At 36.3% G+C, this 21609-nt stretch overlaps 1 protein-coding gene across 5 annotated transcripts; it reads left to right on the plus strand.

Moving 5' to 3' along the window:
- LOC105175962 (nijmegen breakage syndrome 1 protein) lies at positions 3973–21053 on the plus strand. Of its 5 annotated transcripts, none has more exons than XM_020698567.1 (16): positions 3973–4145; positions 5220–5273; positions 7181–7445; positions 7620–7696; positions 8643–8773; positions 9263–9309; positions 9414–9522; positions 10586–10672; positions 13682–13841; positions 17506–17535; positions 17935–18446; positions 18766–18827; positions 18914–19016; positions 19099–19185; positions 19364–19457; positions 20838–21053. In XM_020698567.1, exons 1-14 carry the CDS (start codon positions 4109–4111, stop codon positions 19150–19152), a joined length of 1728 nt encoding a protein of 575 aa, XP_020554226.1. In that variant the 5' UTR covers positions 3973–4108; the 3' UTR covers positions 19153–19185; positions 19364–19457; positions 20838–21053. The 5 variants fall into 5 exon arrangements, with proteins under 5 accessions (XP_020554226.1, XP_020554225.1, XP_020554224.1 ...); XM_020698566.1 differs by lacking the exon at positions 20838–21053 and adding an exon at positions 19991–20398; XM_020698565.1 differs by having other exon boundaries at positions 3974–4145; positions 19099–19457.

Here is a 21609-nt window from a genome sequence, read left to right on the forward strand (position 1 = left end):
GACGTCAGCAGACGGGCGCCCGTGCAGGAAACCCTGTCGACGTGCGCGCGCGCCTGTTCGGACACTGCCCACGGGCGCGCGCAGGCAGACGACAGCAGACGGGCGCCTTTTCAGGCATCCCCTGCCGGCCTGCCTGCCCCCAGCTCCCAGACCCCCCTCAAGCACCTTCCTCCCCCTATAATAGGCTTAAAAAAAAAAAGTCTTGTGACAGGACTAGACATTGAAAAGGCTGAGGAAGGTACTTTTTTGCCATTTTTGAAGCATTTTAGCGTATTTTTGCATGAAAATTTGCATGTCGCCTCAAAATCACATGGTTAATTTATTTTTTTTTTGAAATAATTTATTTTTGAGTTGTGAAAATATTTATTTAATTATTTTAATTATTAAAAAATAATAAATAAAAGGGAAAAATGGGAAAAATATGAAGACACACCGAACAAGTGAGAGAAATATTTGGAATAATATTTTTATTTTTTACGCATCGTATTTGTATCGCGAAATATTTATTTTATTATATTCAGTTATATTATGCGTCCCAAAACTTTGAGAAAGCATTGGGAAAAACTGGAGGGTTCACGTTCAAATCCCTTGTTCTCCAACAAAAATATTATGTATACATGAGCATTGTGTCTTCATGAGCACTTCCGTACGAGTTATCAGATGGAGCAACATCGATGTTTTTTGGGAACGCCCCGTCAATTGTGTTCCCACAATCAGCAAAAATCGGACAAACAAGCTTCGGGAAGTTTCGAGACCCGACAAATACATACATATACATATGAAAGAAAACTATGAGGATAAAAGTAAGTTAATTAAATTAACTTTTAGTTAGTTATATTTTAATAACAATAGCTATGATATCAAAAAAAAAATTATCACGAATCAACTAAATAAAATATGAAGCGTCGGGTTTCTTGATCAAGCCATTATCTCAAAACACTTAAATCAAACACTATACTTATCATCACTTCAGGGATGATATTATAATTGGTATAAAATATTTTACCTACTACTGGAGATGATTTTAACTCATTACTTACCTCAGGAAGCAATGAAATTTTATAGAACATATTCACTTCAGGGGATGAAATAAAAAATTGTATGCCTGCTTCTGGAGGCAATATCACTTCCACTTCATGGGATAAAATCAAGAATTATATACCTACTTTTGGAGGTAATATCACATCCACTTTTGGGGATGAAATCAAGATTTTATATATATATGTCTATTTCAGGAGACATTGAAATATATATAATATAGTTACTCATATTTTATCATGAATAATCAAGAATAAAAATAACTATGATATTGTAGAGGTAAACAAACAAATAATAAAAAATTATACTAGAAAAATTAACATTCTACCTTGATCGAGCGTAACGTCGTGTTGATAACGTGTTATAAACTTAGAATATAAAGAAAACAATATATGGATTTCATCCAAATCACTTTCTTGTTCTCTCCAAAAGCTTCTTATACAAATGAAATACATGGTGGTATTTATAAACCATCAAAATTGTGGTTACAAAATACACCATAACTATTATAATTATAAATTATTATGGGAATACAAAAGGGTATAACATAATGAATATTAAAAATAAATATAAAAAAATGTATGCATTCATATATACATATTATATATCATAATTTACAACAATTAACAATCTATCACTTTAATTTTAAATTCTTGAATTATTATTATTATTTTTTTTTTAATTGAAACCACCTAGAGGGGGGAGGGAGCTTTTCGGAGTCCCCGATCCTTCTTTATTAAAAAAAAAATGAGCAAATTTACAGCGGGGAGTGCTGACTCCCTATCATTTCTAACAAAGCTGTAAAATCAGGAGTACTACTCCCTTACAAATATTCGCCCAAAGCATAAACGCGGAGTACTACTCCCTTACATTAAATCGCAAAAGCATAAATAAGGAGTACTACTCCCTTACAAAAGTAATACTAGCTAAGGTGATATACAGAGTTGGAGGCGATAATCCAGTGTGTCAAAAAATTTCTGCCACTACACTCGAATCATCGATTCCAACTAGCATTTATAGATCAGGCTATACAAGAAATTCAAAGATTGTCGCCAAAAGTGATACATCATCAACAGTTGTAATAGATAAATAAGGGAGAAGCTGACTGAATATTAGTCACATGAATCCTCAGCTTTCAAGTCAAAATGATGGAGCAAAACAAGTCAAAGTATGAGCAACAATGCAATATCAACGTGTGTACCAAATTATGGCACAATCTAAGCATGCTCACAAGACAAAAAGGAATGAGATTGCACATAACAACCACAAATTAGAAGTACGCAATTCAGCTATAGAGTGGGCAAACAATAATGCAGTAACGAACACAATAAAGCAGCTTACCCAGCATTCACGCGAAGTTAAGGCAAGGTAACAAGTAACCTACTCAAGGGGGGTCAACAATAATTTTGAGTCGAACGTGTGGGAGGCCACATGAGTCAAGGTTAATAATACCTTTCACTGTACCTGGGAGGTCTTCCTTGGTAAGGATGCTAAGTTGTTGAGATGTACATGCTTGATTGGCTAGAAAGTCCGCCGCTTGGTTTTCTTCTCTAAAGATGTGAGATATTTTATATTTGATTTGCCTCAACAGTTTTCGAATGCTTTGAAGGGTGATCTGATGGTCCCATGCCCCTTGTCGTGGTGAGGAGATAAGCTTGATAATAACCATTGCATCCGTTTCAATCCAAATATTGTGAAATCCCTTTTCGATGCATATTTTCAGTCCTCTGTGTATAGCTCGAAGTTCAGCCTGGGTGTTAGAAGTAATGCCAAGAGGTTCTTGAAAGGCAAAGATCACTTGAACGAGATGATCTCTGAGGATTCCGCCCGCGCCGGACATACCTGGGTTACCTTTAGACGCTCCATCTGTATTCAGTTTGTACCACCCTTCGTGAGGCTTTCTCCAATGGACAATAAAAGCTTTTTGTCGCTTAGTCTTCGGCTGAAGAGGGATATTGATAGTGTGTACAGCGAAAAAATCTCCTTGCACGTGCTCCGATTTAAGCAACTCACTTTTATAGAGGTTGTGGAGGTACGCCAATGTTTTGTGAATAATGGTGTTGGCCTTGAATTCGACTCCCCTGTGCTTAGCATCATTCCGAAGCTTCCATATGTTCCAAAGAATCAAGACTGGGATAATATCTCTGATGTGTGGTTTAGCGTCGATTCTCTTTTTCCAGGATTGGATGAGAATAGTAATGTCATTTGTTTGGGGGATATTAATTTGGAATTTAGCTGCGAAATAACCCCAAGCTTCCAAAGACTTATTGTTATGTAGAAAGAGATGCGGTATGGTTTCTTCTGCTTCACAACAATAGCATTTGGAGGCCATTGTAATCCCCTTCTGCTTAAGCCTCTCATCGACAGGTACCCAATTATGAATCAATCTCCAAATAAATACTGAGATGTTAGGGATAATCAATTTGGACCAGAGAGTACGATAGAAGGGCTGAGGAGATTGGTGGCTTCTAATTTCATTCCAAGCTGATTTAGTGGTAAACATATCATTCTTGGACAGTTTCCAATGGAGAAAGTCAGTTTGGTTGTCAGTAATGGGGACATTCATGATCAAATCGATTATGTGCTGTGGAACAGCTTGTTGGAGTTTGTTAACGTCCCACGCAGAGTTGTTCCAAAACCAGTTAACAGGGACATGAAGATTGCAGTGAGTGCCCAAGATATTTGCTATAGTGCCTTCCGGTAGCCACCAGTCATGCCAAAAAGAGATAGTACCAGCCCTTAAGCTCCAGAAGATGTTTGTTTGTGCTTCTGTTCGAATTTTTCCGAGTCTTTTCCAGGTACTTGAATCAGTCGTGAAGATTTTGGAGAGCGTTGGAAAGTATCCTCCACAGTATTTACTTATGGAGAATTTAGACCATAGAGAATTGTTGAAATGTTCACTCCACACTACTTGAATTATTAAAATTATTTGATACTTTAATTAACCTAAAAATGTTGTCTCACATTTATTTCTACTCCACATGTCCGGCTCAATGAGTTGCTCAAAATACGAATTCTTGAACCCTCGAATTGCTTTCTCCACCAGTTCGGAGCTGTTGTTCGTGCACCGATGGTTTGGGGTCTCTTTCCCGTCGACCCACTTCCAGGTATTCATCATGCTATTCCCGACGGACGCTTCATTCCATGTTACGTTTAAGAAAATTCTATGTTATTTCATGGAGGAATTTGAACGAACACATTTTATGCCTTGAGAGTAAGGGAGCGTTGGCTCTTGAAATGCCGGCGGTGACACTGCATATACACTGAGCCGCAGTCTGGATATAGAGGAGTTACTGAAAGAAACGTTGACCTTTGTGAGGGAAAAGTTGCTTTACGTGTGTGGAAGAGCAGCGGTAACTCGAAAAGGGAATTGAGTTTAGATAATAAAGAGTATGTAAGAAAGGTGAACTCGGCCCAATTTGTGCTATATAAATTTCTAGGCAAACTTAGACAAGTGGGATATGGAGAGGAGCTGAAAATGAGATCACTTGGCCCAAAAAATTGTGATTCGTTTTGTGTATATGCAATGTAAAGGCGATGGGAAATAGTTGAAATCAGTTCTCCGTTTTCTTCTAGCCCCAAGGGACTAAGGGCGGGAATAATGGAACTCAACTTCGGGTGCTGCTTATTTTCAGATAATATAACCAGATAGCATATTAATTATTTATTGTGTAGGCAGGAATGGAGAAATTGGGATTGAAAATTCTTTATAGGCCATTTTATCTTCTTCTGATGAAGAATTTCCTAGATTCGTCTGGTTTCTTGTTGATTTGTATTGGGATGACATCTAGCATCTGATTGAACTCTTCTTCTGAATTTTAGGCATTGTTTCTCTGCCATAATTAAAGATAAAATTGGTGGCTAATTTTTAGTATATGTTGATATGATTAGGTGAATGATAACTTTTACTTCTGGACACAACTTTGACACAGACTTGCGCACATTTTATGACAGAATAAGCAAAACTAAATGTTTGATTGTACTTTTCTTGGGCTAAAGAAGGTTCTATTTTGAAAACATGAAGAGCTACAATCCCGTTTCTGTATTTTGAGAGGCTGGTCTCTTATCACGTCAATTGTGATAATGTATAACTATATTGTATCTTGATCTTATCAATATGAATATTTTGCAGTGTCTTTGAGTCAAGGCTACTGATGCTTCAAATATTCTGTCTATGGCAGGTGAACATGAATATTATATTTTCAGAAAAGGAACATACAAAGTGGGTCGAAAAGGTACAATGAATTCTGGTTTTTGTTAATTCATATTCCATACGCTGACACACATGCCTTTTCACCAGAACTATCCATATGGCCACGTTTGATGCATTAAAGTAATGTGTTAGCAATATTTGATTTATATTGGTTGTAAGGCCATATGGATAGCTCATAGGGCTATAAATCTCATAGCCCTCTTGCTGTTGTCTACCTGAACTCATTACAACGTTTGCCTAAGGGAGACGAAGGGTGGAAAAACTTAGTCAGATGTCAATTCTTGGTCATTGAGATTTGGGTCAATTCAGAATTATGTTGAAAATTTTCATTCCTTGGTACGCAAGTTATCTATTACTCAACAGATTCTATCTTCAAGAAACAGTAATTCATATGCACCAGAGTGCAATATGTTAGTGGTTTCCTTGCTCTTCTTTTAAATTAACATGTACAATAGATAGCTAAAGTGTTTCATCAGTTCTGTTGGATGACTTTGACTTTCTCTGCCCTTGGAGAAAGGACAGACCTTGATTTTAAATTCCATACGCTCTTAACAGGAACTATGTTTGACCTAGTGCTGTGTTTTGCCTGACTCTAACAAATGCGCCTTTAGGGTTTCTTTGCATTTATTTTTAAATAGAAGAATGGTATCGTAATAGTTTGATAGTACCCAGTTTATTTTACCCTGCAAGCAGAGAAGGAATCATTTTTTGACATACAGAAAGTGAAAAACTAGTCCTGTTTGATGCATAGTGTTGAATGTTATCTGCATGTACCAGACTTGGGATTGGGGAAAGACTGCGGCAGATTGAGGATCTCGTAGGGTGTTCGGACTTCCTGTAAAAAGTAAGTCATCTAGATGAAGTCAAGTGAAGTGCATCATAGGATGATGGAGTTTCCCCCTTCCATACTAGTGAAGTGAAAATTTATACCACAAAGGAGATTCAGATTGAAAGAACTGGTATTTATCTTACATGTGGATGAAAAAAGAACCCTCACTGCAGCTTGCACTAATTGGTATCTTGATGTTTGATTTTCATACTTATGCATTTGAGCCCTAAACCTGTTCTGGATTTGGGGACTTTTTAGCATCAGAAGGAGAGGAGAGTGGGAAGGGGAAGAGGAAAAGAAAAGATTCCAAAAAATGCAGTTAGAATTTTCTTGTCGAACCAGCTCCCGGTGCTGTGTTTGATTTCCTGATGGAAAGGCAACCATTCATGCAAAAGACTTCCACAGGTGAGGATCCTCTGGTGTTGTTATCATGACAGCTCACACTGAGCTGCACAATTGATGTCTTTCCATTCACCAGAAAAGGGAATCTCTAATTCACCTAATTGGTTGGGGAATGACACTTAGATTATGTTGTATTCCCTTGCCTTGGAACTTATTAACTTCCATGATCTGCTATTCAGTCAGATCTCATCATTTGAACCCAGCTCTATGCTATATTTGACTTTTCCTTTCACAAGAGATCATTTCATGAAGAATGCCTTTCTTGAGGTCAGGATGTCCTGGCACAAATACTATGTCTTAATCTAGTGGATACTTTACCTTGTGTATGGAAATCTCTTCATTGTAAAAGTGATGCAATTATATGTGTAAAATGGAAAACTACTGTAAATCTGTAACCTGGTCGGTTGGAAACTGCTTTTAGAGCTTAGCAAAATTTGGAAACTTAGTCTGCTTGCTCAAGGGCTGTTGCTCAAACTAGGGGTAAGGATGTTTCTTGGGATGGGATGATCTATTCTAACTATGTTTCCTGAATGAAGTTTTCTGCTCAATACATTGGCATATTCTTTTATCTCCTGATTATCTGCCTTTCTGAACTGAAATGTACCCCATGATCTCTGGAGTGTATTTACAAGATACTGCTCTTCTAATTTGTACAACATATTTCTTTATCACACGATATTCTACTTCAAATTTTGCAGGATGTGACATAATTGTTAATAAAGATAAAGGAGTCTCAAGAGTCCATGCAGAAATTATTGTAGATGAAATGATTTGCATGGATCATTTACCAAAGAGGCATTCGAATAGTTCCTCCAAAGTTAGGATAAGAGACTGCTCAAAGTATGGAACTTTTATTAACAAGAATTTGGGTTCTAATGAAAAAGTTCACGACCTCCCCAATAGAGAAACAATGCTCAAGGATGGGGACATTGTTGCATTTGGAACTGGAAACGCAAAGTACCGGTAATTCATATGCTGTTTTTCCTTTCCTTTTTGAGATGTTACTGTTCCTAGTTGGTCTATTTTCATTTTATTATTGATTCAATGGCCCTCCTTTTCTTTTACATTGATTCTTCATTTAATTAATTTTACATATAATCCCAATAAAGTTACATGCGGATATTGGTCATATGGCAGGTTTTCATTTATTTCCCTTGTCTTTTGTGCGCCCTCATTTGAGATGAATCAACTACAAGACAAGATGTCATTGATTGGTGAGTAATGCTTTTGAATCATTCTTAGGTTAACTTAGAAGGTTAATATGCATTGAAACTATATATGTACCTCTTGTGCAGGTACATTTACTATTAACGTTTTTCTTGTTTGAGGCCCAAAACCAAACATGAAAATCACTCGTCCATCATGCATCATGTTAGTCCTATAAGTACCCAATTTTTTTATGTGTTTTCAAGTGTATCTTTCTTCTTTTATAGTTTCATAAGTAATGGGTAGATCTTACTTTGTATTGCTTGTCGGTGTACGCTTGGTAAAAAAATTGGATTATCTTAAAGGATCCATATAAATAATCCGTTGATCAATCCCGTTGGATTCTTATTGAAACATAACAAATTTGAGATTGGTTGAAAAGTGTTGTTTCAGCCAGTCAGTCTTTCGACCAGATACCCCTAAAGACTATATATGTGGTTTTTCCCTGCCTGTGGCTCACGCTGTTTGAGGTGGCCAAACCCAGGACTCATTCAGAAATCCTGTAGTGAAATTGAGACTCTGTTCAGAAGCTAATTCGCGCGTAGGGAGCGCTGTCTGTTGTCCCTATCTATTCATTATATTTGCTTCATAATTCATTGCATTTTTTATTTATTAGGAAAAAACTCAGACATGCCTGTACTAAAGATGAACAAGTAGTTGCTGTAGCTTGAAAGAATTCAATGAGAAATACAAGAAAAGAAACTAAATAAAAGGACAACTGTAAGAGAAGTAATGAACAGTTGGACAGAGAGTTTTTATATGGGAACCCTTCACATCCATCTTAACTATGTCATCTTTCTCATGACATACTGAGACATAAGTACTTCCTCTCTCCTTCTCTTCCTCCCTCCACCCCCATGATTATTTTGGGTGCAGTGGCCAGGAAAGATGTAGGTAGAGTGGTCATATTTGATTTGGTTGAGTTGAGTGAGCATTAATATATCCAGCATGCAGGTGCTACTGTCACTCGTAATTGGACTTCTAAATCAACACACATGGCCCTTGATGAGTTCGTCCAGATCGATGATGACATTGTTGATGCTATAGTGGCTAGAAAACCCCTTGTCAGATTTAGCTGGATAGAGGTATTTCCAAACCCATATTCCTTGTTTGGGATAAGAAAACCTTTTCCCTTCTGCACCCTTATTTCCCAAACATCTACGAATACACACACAACGACTTACAAAGGTGGTTTTTCTTGTGATGCTTTAGTTAGGAATGTTTATGTCTGAATTTATGTCTGACCTAGAAGGCAAATGAGTTTTAAGTATCAGATTTAGTTTCAGTAAATCTTCTATAGTTATATTATGTCTTACATTCTATTAAGATCTTGCATGAAATGATAATTCGAAGGAGATACAAGGCTTATATGGCAAGTTCTTTGAAGTTATTCTTCCGTCTTTTTCCTGTGGGTTGAGCTACCACTTATCATGTATAGTAGGTCGATGTGTTGATACTTTATGCTTTTCTTAATTTTATAACCTGCTTGTTTGATTAAGGTATCAAATAGGTTAAGAACCAGTTGATTTTTTGCCTTTCAGGGTTACATATCCACTGATTACTATGGTATTTAGTTAATTGCAGGAACAACTATTTGCAGTGAAATACCGAGTTCCCTTTTGTGAGTATTCTCTTCCAATTGAAACAACTTGTAATGAGCACACTTCGGGAGAAGTTTGCCCTTTGTAGTTGGTTAAAATATACTTGCCCTTCTGTTTTTATCAGACATGCTCCAACTTTAATATTGGAAGGGGCATCTCTTAAAGTGACAGACCCAAAATCTCGAGAACAGTGTTTGAGAGGATACACTTTTCTGTTGGAATCCATATACAAGGTGACACTTTTTCTTAAATTGTTCCATTTATTCATGGAGAAGCTATAGCAACATTTCAGTACATCAGCATATCTGTGTCTGCGTGAAAAATCTACATGTCATATATGAGCAAGGCTCTGAGAACAGCAAAAAAGATGCATCATAGTGTTTATATTCAGATACAGAGAGTAGGCATTCTGTCATAATACATCTGTCAACTCATTATACTTATAATGCATTCGTATAGTGATATATATATATTTACAGTTTGATGGGCCTGTTTTGGAGGTTTCTTTTGAGAAAAAAAAAATCTGCTTTGAGTCACCTTCTAAGACTTGTTTGCTGATTTTTGGTCATTTTGCTGTAATCTGGGATATTCTGAATATTGTTTATCTATATGGTGTTAATTGTTTTACTTACAGAGCAAAGGAGATACTTCTCTCTGTTTGGTTTTATTTCTAGAAAGTGTTCTGTGGTTCCAGTGTGAATACGTTCTTGTTTTGCTCAATTTCTGAAAGTTTTACATGAGAATATTTAGATAAAAAGCATATTTTCAAAGTGTACATTCTTATTTACAGTCTTAATTTTACAGCTTAAACCCTATTGTTCAAAAGCATGCATCCCATTTTCATTAAACAAAATTCCATTTTCAGATAAGACCCTTTATTTTACATTTTAAATTTAGTAAACCTTACACATCTTCCCAGAAATGAAACTTCAATTCAATCCGCTAACTCTACCAATCCAAATTTTGCTACTCATTCGTTCAAATTTAATATTCACACTCTCCCGAAAACAAATCTTTTCAGAAAATGTAAAAATATAGCTTGTTTTTTGTGCGGGCTAATTTTAGTTTCTTAACTTTTATGAGAAAAGAAGATATGTGTTTTCTTTCCAATGAAATGCCGACCCCCATATACCAGGGAACTGAACATCAATGCAACATGACATCATTACCTTAATATGTTAACCAACTTTAGCTGTTGCAACGAGTGATACATCTGCTGCTTTCTGATGATTTCTTGAAGTCCTGAAAAACATATAATTATCCTTCACTATGCTCATATCCTTTTTTCCCTGGCAGTATAAATTCAAGGAGAAGTTGCATTTGTTGTTGGATTTGGCCAGTGCAGAAGTTGTTTATGTCGAAAGTCAAGATCCATGTAGCCAGGCATGTCATACATCTATCTTCTTTATCTTTCATGAACCAACCATGTTATTTGTTAAATCCATTTACAAATGAGTGTCTCATGCAAGCTGCTTCAAGCCTCTGGTACGGTGTGCTAACCTTGGCTGCTGTACTATTTTTTAAGGGTGGGGATCTGGAGGATAGTACCTTGAGTGGAGGGGAGGAAATAATTTCTTGCTCTTAGCTAGTGAAAGGTCCCTCTTGCTTGTGAAACTACATTAAATCATAACTTCCGGGGTTAACTTTTTCTTTTCTCTATTATTGGATTTGGGCCTTTCCTTCACACCACCTTGCGGAATGGCATGGTTTTAGAGAATACCATAGAGATTGATGGCCTGACAGCTGAAGTTTCTTGAGTGTCACTTGTAACAGGCCACCCAAAAGTAAGATCCCTACATTAGGTCCTATTCTTTTAACGTGACCTAACCAAAATCATAGCATCAACATGTTCACCAAATAATAACCTAATAACCGGAACAAATACAAGCCTTAACCATTCGACCTCTTTCTTAAGCACCTCTATTTGTTTTCTAAGTCACCTAAATTCTGAGTTGTTCGCTTTATCCCTGTATTTGGAGGAAGAAATTTAAAATACATAAGCAAAAGCTTAGTGAGGCCATGAGTGGGTGCACGTGGAAGAAAATAGTCAATACTAGAAAACTCAATCAAAATACTTAAAATATGTCATATTGACTAGCAACAATAACAACCGAGCCTGTGAAAACCGTATAAGGCAATGGCTGAATCTTATGATCACCACCTTGTGTCTCCCGAAAGACCATTTACTACCTTATCCTTCATGTGGGTAGCGACCCACAACTGCATAGAATTGGCCATGCTTAGGTACATGACCGCGCCAATGACACGCAGATAACCTCCACCCTGCCCATAAAAGGACACCCAAGGGGGAACTGAATGATGAAGCCTCAACTGGCAGCCTAATGCTACCCTAGCGTGCCCCGCTAACCGTCCAGCCCCGGGCCCATTGACCGCTTAGCAAGAACCACGTGATCAAATTCACATAATCAGTCGAGCAATTATATCTGGAAATAGACCATTTAAAGACCACATGCATATTTAATATTACGACGAACTGAATAATATCAAGATAAATGGAACTTTTTGGATACCCAACGGAAGTTCATAAAGAATTCCAGAATACCACATGACAATAACAATAGTCACGTTATAGCACTTAGCTCCATAGGGTTCCGATGCCCATTCAAATCCGAATAGATAACCAAATATCATATTTATTTTCATTTATCAACAAACGATTTCAAGAAACATTTATCAAGTTCGTCGTAAGAAAAGACCACTTTTGGTACATATATACAGCCATGCACGATAACATATAGTATTCCTCCAGTTTTGCAAATACGAATACACTTTTAAATGGCACTCACCTTAAAGTCCGCGTGATTGCTGTGTGTCTACAGTTAAACTTATCTCAAAGAAGTTGGGTTGATAGTTCATATGCAACTCCATCCTATTCTATCAATATATTTAAAACTACGAACATGATAGTCACGTATACTGGAATGTAACTACATATTAGTTACGTCTATAATTATGTACAAAATGAAATAGAGGGTATTTTAATACATCCAAATCTATCATATTTCTTTTATATTTTTATTAGTTAACTAAATATATTTAGTAAAGCAAGTTGAAAAATGAGAACAAATTATGCAACAAGGCCAGTCTATAAATAACTTTTAACATTATTTGTAATTCATATAGTACTGATCCAATTAAAATTAGTCAAACTTAATTTGTTAATAGTTAGTTGGTAAATAATTTATACCTTCAATAAATGAAGAATATATCAAACTTCCTATCCCAAATAATGTCAATAATAATTACTCTTTAAGTTTAACTTAATAAATGTTCAATTCAGCTGAGTAATTAACAAATACTTACAATATCAGAACAATTAAATAATTTTTCCCAATAAATATTCAGATTATGATAAGTGTAATTAATTACTTGTAATTAGTTAATATAAGTATCCAAACAATCAAATAGATATTGACTTTTTAATCAATTAACTGAAGGACGAGGGATTAACCAATTATATCAATTAAAACTAATATCAGAGCAAGAAAGAAAATGGTACAGAAATGAATGTTAAGGAAAGAGGGAAGGAAGTTTTACCTGCTGCCTCTTCCTCCGATTTTTCTGAGAGAAATAAATACAATCATGTGGTTTTCTACATATACATATACACATTTGTATATAGTATATATATACATATTATAATAATATTGTGGCGTGTACTGGCACTTATTATTTTTGAGAGCAAGGCACGTAATATTACAAGTTGATCCCCTTATTTTTAAGTTCATCTAATTTGACCCTAAAGCTTTGTACAATCCGATTTAGTCCCTTAGAATTTTATTGTATTTGAATCATATCCCCTATAATGTATATTTTCTTTTTGTAGCCAATTTATAACTTTCTACCCTACAAATTAATAGTCAGCTTTCATATAATTTCCGCTTTACCCCCAAATTATCACAAATAAACTTTTATGAATAACCTTAAACAAGAAATAGATAAAAAAAAAATGAATCTCATAGGTGATAATAAATTAATTCATTAAGGACGATACACATGATATTTCATTAATAGATACGGGGTGTCACAAATTCTGAATGAGATACTGTTGTAACTGCTGTGGAATTGACAAGCGAGGTATAAAATTGTTTAATGCTTGCATATGTTGTAGGGCACTAACAGCTGAGTTCACTGATTTGTAAAATTTGGTATTTTGTGCTCAAATATTAGATGAACTCCACATTCTCCACATACAGTTCAGTATGACTGGTATATGCATCTAAAACCGTGGTGAAGAAATGAGTTGCACCATTTGGTGATTTCCAGTATAATAGGTCTCACATAAATGTTGACACTTCATTGGAACCTTCATATAATCATAATGATTGCTTGTTTTCTTGTCATTTACTTAACTGGTTGTGGTCTTTGTAGAATTTAGGAGATAATCAGGTGTATGTGATGCCAGCTGGATCCACAAGTAGCAACAGAGGTTTTACTAAGTTCAATTCTATGCGTACAGTGAAAGAGATGGAATTAATCTCAGCCGTTGTTTCTGGAAATCTAGATCCATCTGTTATGGCATCAGCACCTGGTAAGTACTTTGCACCATGAGTAGTATACCTGATGATATGGTTTCTTATAGTACAAGAGGATGGTGGTGTTGTGTAGCACCTAGAATTACTATTCTGATATAGCATAGGTCCCAGCGTTATAAGATGTATATTTGTGCTTATAACTACCCCAACATATAGCTGCCAAGAATCAAGATTTGGAGGGAGTGAGAGGTTGAAGGAAGCACCACCTCGCAGCTTGTACTAAATATACAGTTGTCAGGCATCAGAGCAATTAAGCCTCTTTCCTTGTGAACTGAGCCATGCAAGTGTTCTTTCGTCCCAATTCCTCATTTTCCCTACTTGCCTGAAGCAAATGGAAACTTAACCTTTAATCTCTGCTACAATTACTGGCACAGCGAATTCTCATAAATCTATGGTGCAGACCCCCATGTAATGGGTGGACTGTATCATACCCAAGTGATGCCAAAAAATTTGGCTGTTAGGCCTCAGGAAGCTGGAAAATTCTTAGGAAGTGTAGGATGTTTTACCCCTGCAAGTTTACCTGTTAAACCATATTATGTTAAACCATATTATAACCAAAGCCAAATAATGGCTCGTCTGACACTCTGACTGTTGAATACAAAAATTTACTTTCTGAAACATTTTTTTAGATTGACCAGAGGCTTCTTTATAACTATACAACTTTGTTGTTTCTCTGGATCCTCCTGTCAATTGTCTCTCCTTTTAACTGAAACCAGGTTAAGATTCATATCCATGTTATGTGTGTCACAGTGGAGTTAATTTTTACTACAAAAGCATCAGAGGAGGGCCTGTTGTCCAAATACAGTCATTAGTTGTCTTCTTGTAGTTCCTTAGATAACAGCTTGTTAATAGCGCACAGTGAGCCATGGCGCCAGCATCCCCTCGAGCCATGTGTACGGCGCTGCATGCGCCTTCTTAAAGCACGGCGGACATGTACAGAAAAATTATGTATTTGATACATCAATATGTTTTCACATAAAAAATTACAAACAATTAAATATAAACACTAGAAATTATTTTAATCATCATATCATAAAAGAAATATGCAAAACAACAAGTGTTAGGGAAAATAAAGAGTTCAACATATACAAAACTGGGTTTCGCCCAATTGTTTTCAAGCCCCAGCGATTCAAAATGGCACACCATAGCGTGCTTCTGCGCCAGGAACATTAGCGCGCCATTTACAAGGGATGCGCCATTGTAGAAAAATGGCGCTGAGGGCGAGCCATAGCGCTCGCCTTAGCGTGTCATTTACAACTATGGATAACAGGAGATCTTTCACTAAGATATTATCTTTTCTGTTATGGTGGTCATAACAGAACTCCCACAGCGACATTGCAAAAGAATTATCACTATGCTAGCTGCCACAGGGGCAAAAGTTGTATGAATGATTTTTAATGAATTATTCCCTTCTATGCTGTGTGATTTGCCTTGCCAAATCACCCCTCTCATAGCCCTTGTTTGTTGATTGTTTTGAGTGAGTTCATAGCAAGCACACGTTCCTACAGATGGATGGATCTAGTGAATGTTTGAGGGGCCTGAAGAATTATTAAATTAATCTTTCATGAAATTTTTGCTTATAAAATTTGATTAGTTATAATTTAACAAAAAAATAAGGGTTAGTTACACTTACACCCCCTATCAAAATGTAAAATCTCCCAAAGAACTTTTGAAATTATATGTGCACCACCTCCAAGAATTCTCATTTACAATTGTGCCGGTGTGCACCTTGCATTAGGGTTTGTAAAGAAAATGCTAATGTCATAGCAAAAAAGTTACATAAACTTCTAAGTTTACGCTTCGTTTAGCATCCCGTACAAATTATTCACAATATAGTTAGTTTTTTCATTCATCAACTGCCACTTATAATAGTAATTCGAAAATAATATTTTATTACAATTACGTTATTTTGACTTTCTATATATTATGTTTACATTACAAGTATAATAATATTATTAGGGTAATTTGTCAATAAATTATACGGAATGTTTAATGAGGGGCAAATTTGAAGTTTAACTTTTTCATTGATGTCAGCATTTGCAGCCCAATCCCTTGTGGAAGTGGTACAATTGTAAACGGTGAATTCTTTGAATGGTTGCAAGTGTGATTTTGAGAGTTTTTTTGGGAAAGTGTAATTTTACATTTTCAAAGGGGGGTCTAAGTGTAATTAACCCTATAAATAAAGTTAATTTATAAATCTAATAAAAGCAAATTTTCATATCGTAAGCAATTTATGTATTTTAATTTACCGAAGTTGGGCACGACTTTCTTTTATATCATAACATTCGTCTATAATGAAGTTAGTATCAATTGTAGCTGATTTCTCCATGCTTTTATTATCTATCACCCCACATAAACTGAACAACAGGTACATACTATTTCTATTAGAATAGGAAAAAGGCCAATGAACATTGTCCGATGTTAGTCCACCGAGTGTTTAGAGTCCTGCCTCAGTAAATGTCGTGTCTTGGTGGTTGTCTTGTCGCCAAAGGCACATCTATCAGCCTGTGTGCCCATGTCTGCAAGTTCTGGATGCTTCCGGAGTCAATTCTCTGAATTTCATGCAAGTTGGGTGCCACGAGTCCAGTGTCTGGGTGCCCAATGTCAGCACCCAATGCCTACTTGTGCCCATTGTGTTTGCACTGTACACCCATCTTGCAGTAAGCAATTGTGTACAATGAGTCGCTCACTCACAGCCTGTTGCCTAGTCATTCCCATACATTCAGCCAACGCACCAACACATCTTTCGTGATGCCTACATGGCATGCACGACAAGCCTCGCTGCCCCCCCTATTACCACACATGGCACGCCCACAAGTTTTTGCTCAAGGGCTGACAGTGGCCAATGTGCCGAGAACACCTTGCCTCCCTCCATTCCTCCTCGAGTCAGTGTCACTACTGATGGGTCATTGTCACCATATCATGGCACCAACACTTGGCCAAATTTCGTGCGAGACCTGCCATCATCCATGCATGCTGACAGGCAATCCCGCTGTGCCAGTGCTAGCCAATGCTCTAAGGAGCTATATACTTGCTAATAAAGCTTTGTAACTGTTTCTCTGATGAGCAGTGCACCCTTTTTGGAGGGCGACGATCTCGAGAATAGCATAGTAACTAACAGAGTCTGCAGCAAGACCGTCAATCTCATTTGCAAGCACTCAGACAGAAACTTACATCTAGGTCTGATTACCAAACTAACTTTGTAATCTCCCCTTCAGCAATAAACATGATTCAAACTGTTATAAGAAAATTCAACAGTTTCTATCTCCCATAATGTCTGGCTAAAATTGTTTCTTAAATTTAATATCCATCTAAAATCCTCAGTTCATTTTTCTGCATTTGGAAATTACAACCATATATTACTGAAAATTCGTCATAGCTACTTATCCTAATGCAAAACTAGTCTGCAAAACAGCCAAAGAGTTGCCAGAAACGAAACTGCCTAGAAATATTAACCCGTCAGGTCTTGGACTTTGATTTACCTTGTTCCAATTTCTAGCTGGTTGCAGTTCTAGGTATATACTAGTATACCAATATCGTAAGCATCATAAATCCAAGGACTTGTATCTCTGGTTCATTGCTGTGTTGTTTAGTACAATCCAATGTGTTTTTGATAACTGACTGTTGTTAAGATTCTAATGCTCTTTCTTATGATTGTAGATATGGGAAGGTCAACAGAGATAAATAAAGGTTGTGATTGCCCATTTTAAAGCAGATACCCAATGGAACTAGAATGCCCCATAGTCCTGAATATGGTCAAGATCTTTTTTACGTGTATAATGGCGCTTTATTAGATATCATTATTAAAACCTTAATTGAATTTACCATCAGCTAGTCTTTCACTTGTGATTCACTAAGATTTCTCTTTCTCAAGAAACAAGAATTTGGAATTTCACAAAACCATTGAGGATAGGCAGACAGCCTCTGTGTCTGGTCTAGTTCATTCAAGAACCTTAATCTGATTTGAATTCGGGAAGCAGAGTTGGAACCTATTTGAAGTGATATGCTGTTTTGACGGCTTAAATGAACAACTAATATTGCAGATAAGATGGAGAAAATTAATTTACTTATGTAAATGTCTTCTTGCAGTGCTGGTCACTTCTTCATGTTCCACAGATGAGACAGTGGTAGCAGATTCTGATGTAGAAATGGGAACTGCAACATCAATTCCGGCATCTGGCCCTTCTGAAGATGAATGTCTGAGAAAAATAACAGTCCACAAAGCTGAATGTGCCAAATATGATTGTGTAGCTGAAAATGTTGTTCATATTGAAGAATCTACTAAGCATGACAACAAAGAGAGTGCAGCTGCTTTCAAAACCATTGCACACGAGAGGCAAGAATTTTTACCTTCTAATCGGGATACCTTGAAGCCTGATAGTCCTTATCAGACTGCTAGCAAGTCTGATGGTATCAATATCACTTCATTAAGGGACAGAAATGAAGGTAACGTGACCAGAAAGGACAAGGGTCATGCATCTGAAAGTGAGAATCTGGATATAATATACAGCCAAGATCTAATTGTTCGAGAGCCTAACTTACCACAATCTGGTCCTTCTTCATTAAACGGTGCGGCTATAAATTTCAAGCGTTTCAGGAAGGTAATTGATCCCATGTTATATCTGCAATAAATGCTTAATTGAGATGTTCAATCCTTCTTGTTACATGATTGACACAGACCTTGTGCTTTCTGGTTCTATCCACTGTACACTAAATCATCATTTCCATTTTCTACCATGACACTCCTCCATCCTGTCGTATGCATGCTTGCACATTCTCCACAAGCATACCAACATCACACTACACTCGCACACAGAAATAGGCAGCATGATTTTCAGTTATACTGTTGTCCTTCTTTAAGTTTGATTCCTTTTCCCATGGCTTTTGTTTGATTTATCTTGTATATTGATTTTTTACTAGACAAGTGCTCCATCAGGGAACAGCTTCAACAACCTTATTCCATTTTCAAAGTACCCGTACGAGTACGATAACTATTCTTTGCTCATGTCCTGCTTCTCTAGTCTTTATTTTGGTTAAAGTTATTTATATGGATGTTCATTTTTGTTAGAGAGTCAGACTATGGGAATGAAGATGTGGCTGAATCTGTCAAAGAGGAGAAAAAGCGTAAACAGATGGAAGCGATTGCAGATGATTTATTTAACAATGAGAAGGTCTGTACACCTCATATCATGTGTTCTAAAACTCAGTATAAAATATGTGAAAAATATTTACCTATACAGTTATGTTGTCCAGGGGAGAAAGCGTGGTGCATCAGGTTCTCTTCGTGAGCTTTTTGCTCGTGGTTAATTGGGAAGTATGACGAGTTAAGAACCCCAGAAGGTGAATGTGTATACTAGTACTAGATTTGGTGATACATGTGCCAAAGATCTTTGTTTTGTGTGTGCAGTGAAAATATATTATATATATCTTTATTCTATTTTTTGTCGTAAGTCTTGTTGGCTGGTTGAGTATATGCTCAATGTCAATGGATTGTCACGATCTGATTTCGCTTTGCAAGAAGTGGGAGTCTGAAACTGACTTCATCAATTGCTCAGTCTTGTGAGTTGTGATCAGGCACAAAAAGAAGACCATCTTTGCAACAATTTTTCCAGGTGTGCATATTAACACTCATTATGTCCTAGAAAGTGCTTGGTCTTTCTCTCCGTTGTTTTGTCCAGAGATTGTTGCAGCCCATTGCATTGATAGTCTCTTTTTGTGTCGTCCTTCAGTATTCTGTTTCAGGAGTTGTGCTGCCAAGTATTTTTTGGCTCTATATGATCATCTCAAGTGGCTAATTTCTTAGAGCATGGTTCATTTACAGGGAATTTTGTGCATTCATGCCATGCGTGCCTACACATCTTAGTTCTTGATTCCCACTTAGATGCCTATTTTTTGTGTTGGGCAGCTTACAAATTCTAACATAGTCGACCATAAGTTCATTGCTAAATGCTTAGCAGAAGCTCTTTGCCAATCCCTGCTTTTCTTTCCTCCAACCATTCACCTGTGAAAACTATGAGGCATTTGTCTTGATGTGAATAATATATTGCTGCATTTGGATTGAAGGATTTGAGACGTATATCTCGAAATAAATCATCTCAAGCAAATTGCATATGCTTAGATGATTTTGTGTTGTTTTGAATTTCAGGTCCTTTGTGAGGTTTGCTGTCAAACCCACTCCACCATAGGGTCATTGGAAATCCCATGTGCAAATGCAACAGCAGCCTCAGTAGGCAAGCAATATCTTGGGTTTTTTGTGCTATGCAAGTTTTGAGAAAGCCACCACAGCCTTCTTGTTCTCACTTTCAGTCCTCTTGAACCTGTCTGAAACATCTTTAGCCCCTACATTTGGACTAGGACTAAGTCCAAACCTCCATATCTCGAATGATAGAGGATAGCTTGATGTGATTAGATTTGACTAAATTTCAAGGGAATTTGCTTTCCATATAAGATTTTGTTAGATCTTATATCAACCTAATCATCCACGTGCTACGTATGATATTTTCTTTTTTCCCATTTGCACGAATAGAAAATGAACATGAATTTATAAAAACCTCTTGTTCGGATTAGGTTTCGGTCAAATTCAATCAATTAAGTGTAATATAAGTGGTTGGTTATTTTTTCTGACTAAATCTGTTATACTTATTGTGTAATTGGTTCAAATCAGGTTAAAATTGATTTGGACTATAATATCATGTTCTATAAACGCAGTCTGCGACAAATTCCATGATCATGTCTTGGTTCAACTACCCCACCTCAACTTTCTAGAATGCAAGTCTTTATTTTTCAGATTGATGTTCAACTAATCCATGGCGTTTTTCGCTTTTCAAAAGGAAATCACTTGCCATGTGATTGGCTTCAATACGAGCCAGCAGATCGCTTCGCATGTTCTATATGTTTTTGTACTTATTATTATTGGAAAAATGATTAAAAATCCCATATGAGATGAGAAATTGGGATAGAGAGCAATGTGGACATCGTTTTCTGGATGTCAGGTGCAGCAATACTGGTAACAATGGGCATGAAAGTCAAGAAGCTGCGGTAAGATCAACATCAGGATCTTCAACCAATCATCAAACAACAAAAAGTCTTGCTAATTGTATTAAAGGTGTGTTTTTTAGCTCATTCCCACTTACGGACGCGCCAAAGCACGACTTTCTAATTTAGTTATTTTTCTTTAGGAAGCTTCTAAACTTTTAGTATAAAAGAAAAGCTCCCTCCCTCCCCATGGATTATTAAGTTTTTAACCCATATATATATATATATATATATATAAGTTAAATTACAGCTTGTCAATTTGCACAGTGTGCGATTTTGCGCTGTTTCATTTAAAAAAAATAAAAAATTGTACCAAATTATCATCTTAATTTTAAGAAATTTACATGTCCTATGTGAATTTGCTTTATTAATTCTTTCACCAGAAAAACATTATGTGTAGTGCAAATATTACTACATTGCCCTTAAATACCATATGTATATTGCATTTTATGGTTTAAATATAAGTTTTATAAAATTGAGACAAAAAAAAAAGCTAAAATAATAAAGTATAAAAATAGACATATTTGTCTTTGGGACTTTTTTGTTTCTACGACATGATCAACTTTTTAATACATACGAAACGTAGAGCATTTGAAGTATTTTGATTGTAGCCGTAAGCATTAGACTTTAATGAACATAAGCAACATGTGTATATATATATATACTTTCATAAAGCATCGATTCTTTTCATATGCTATTTTTTTATTCCTCATTAATTATTAATCAATT

The sequence above is a fragment of the Sesamum indicum genome, linkage group LG13 (assembly GCF_000512975.1).
Source record: "Sesamum indicum cultivar Zhongzhi No. 13 linkage group LG13, S_indicum_v1.0, whole genome shotgun sequence".
Lineage (NCBI taxonomy): Eukaryota > Viridiplantae > Streptophyta > Magnoliopsida > Lamiales > Pedaliaceae > Sesamum > Sesamum indicum.

Coding starts and splice junctions, on each gene's coding strand:
- LOC105175962 (XM_020698567.1), top strand. CDS start 4,109: ATGGTTTGGGGTCTCTTTCCCGTCGACCCACTTCCAG. Junction 5,274..7,180: donor ATACAAAGTGGGTCGAAAAG/GTACAATGAATT, acceptor CAAATTTTGCAG/GATGTGACATAATTGTTAAT. Junction 8,774..9,262: donor TCAGATTTAGCTGGATAGAG/GTATTTCCAAAC, acceptor TATGGTATTTAG/TTAATTGCAGGAACAACTAT.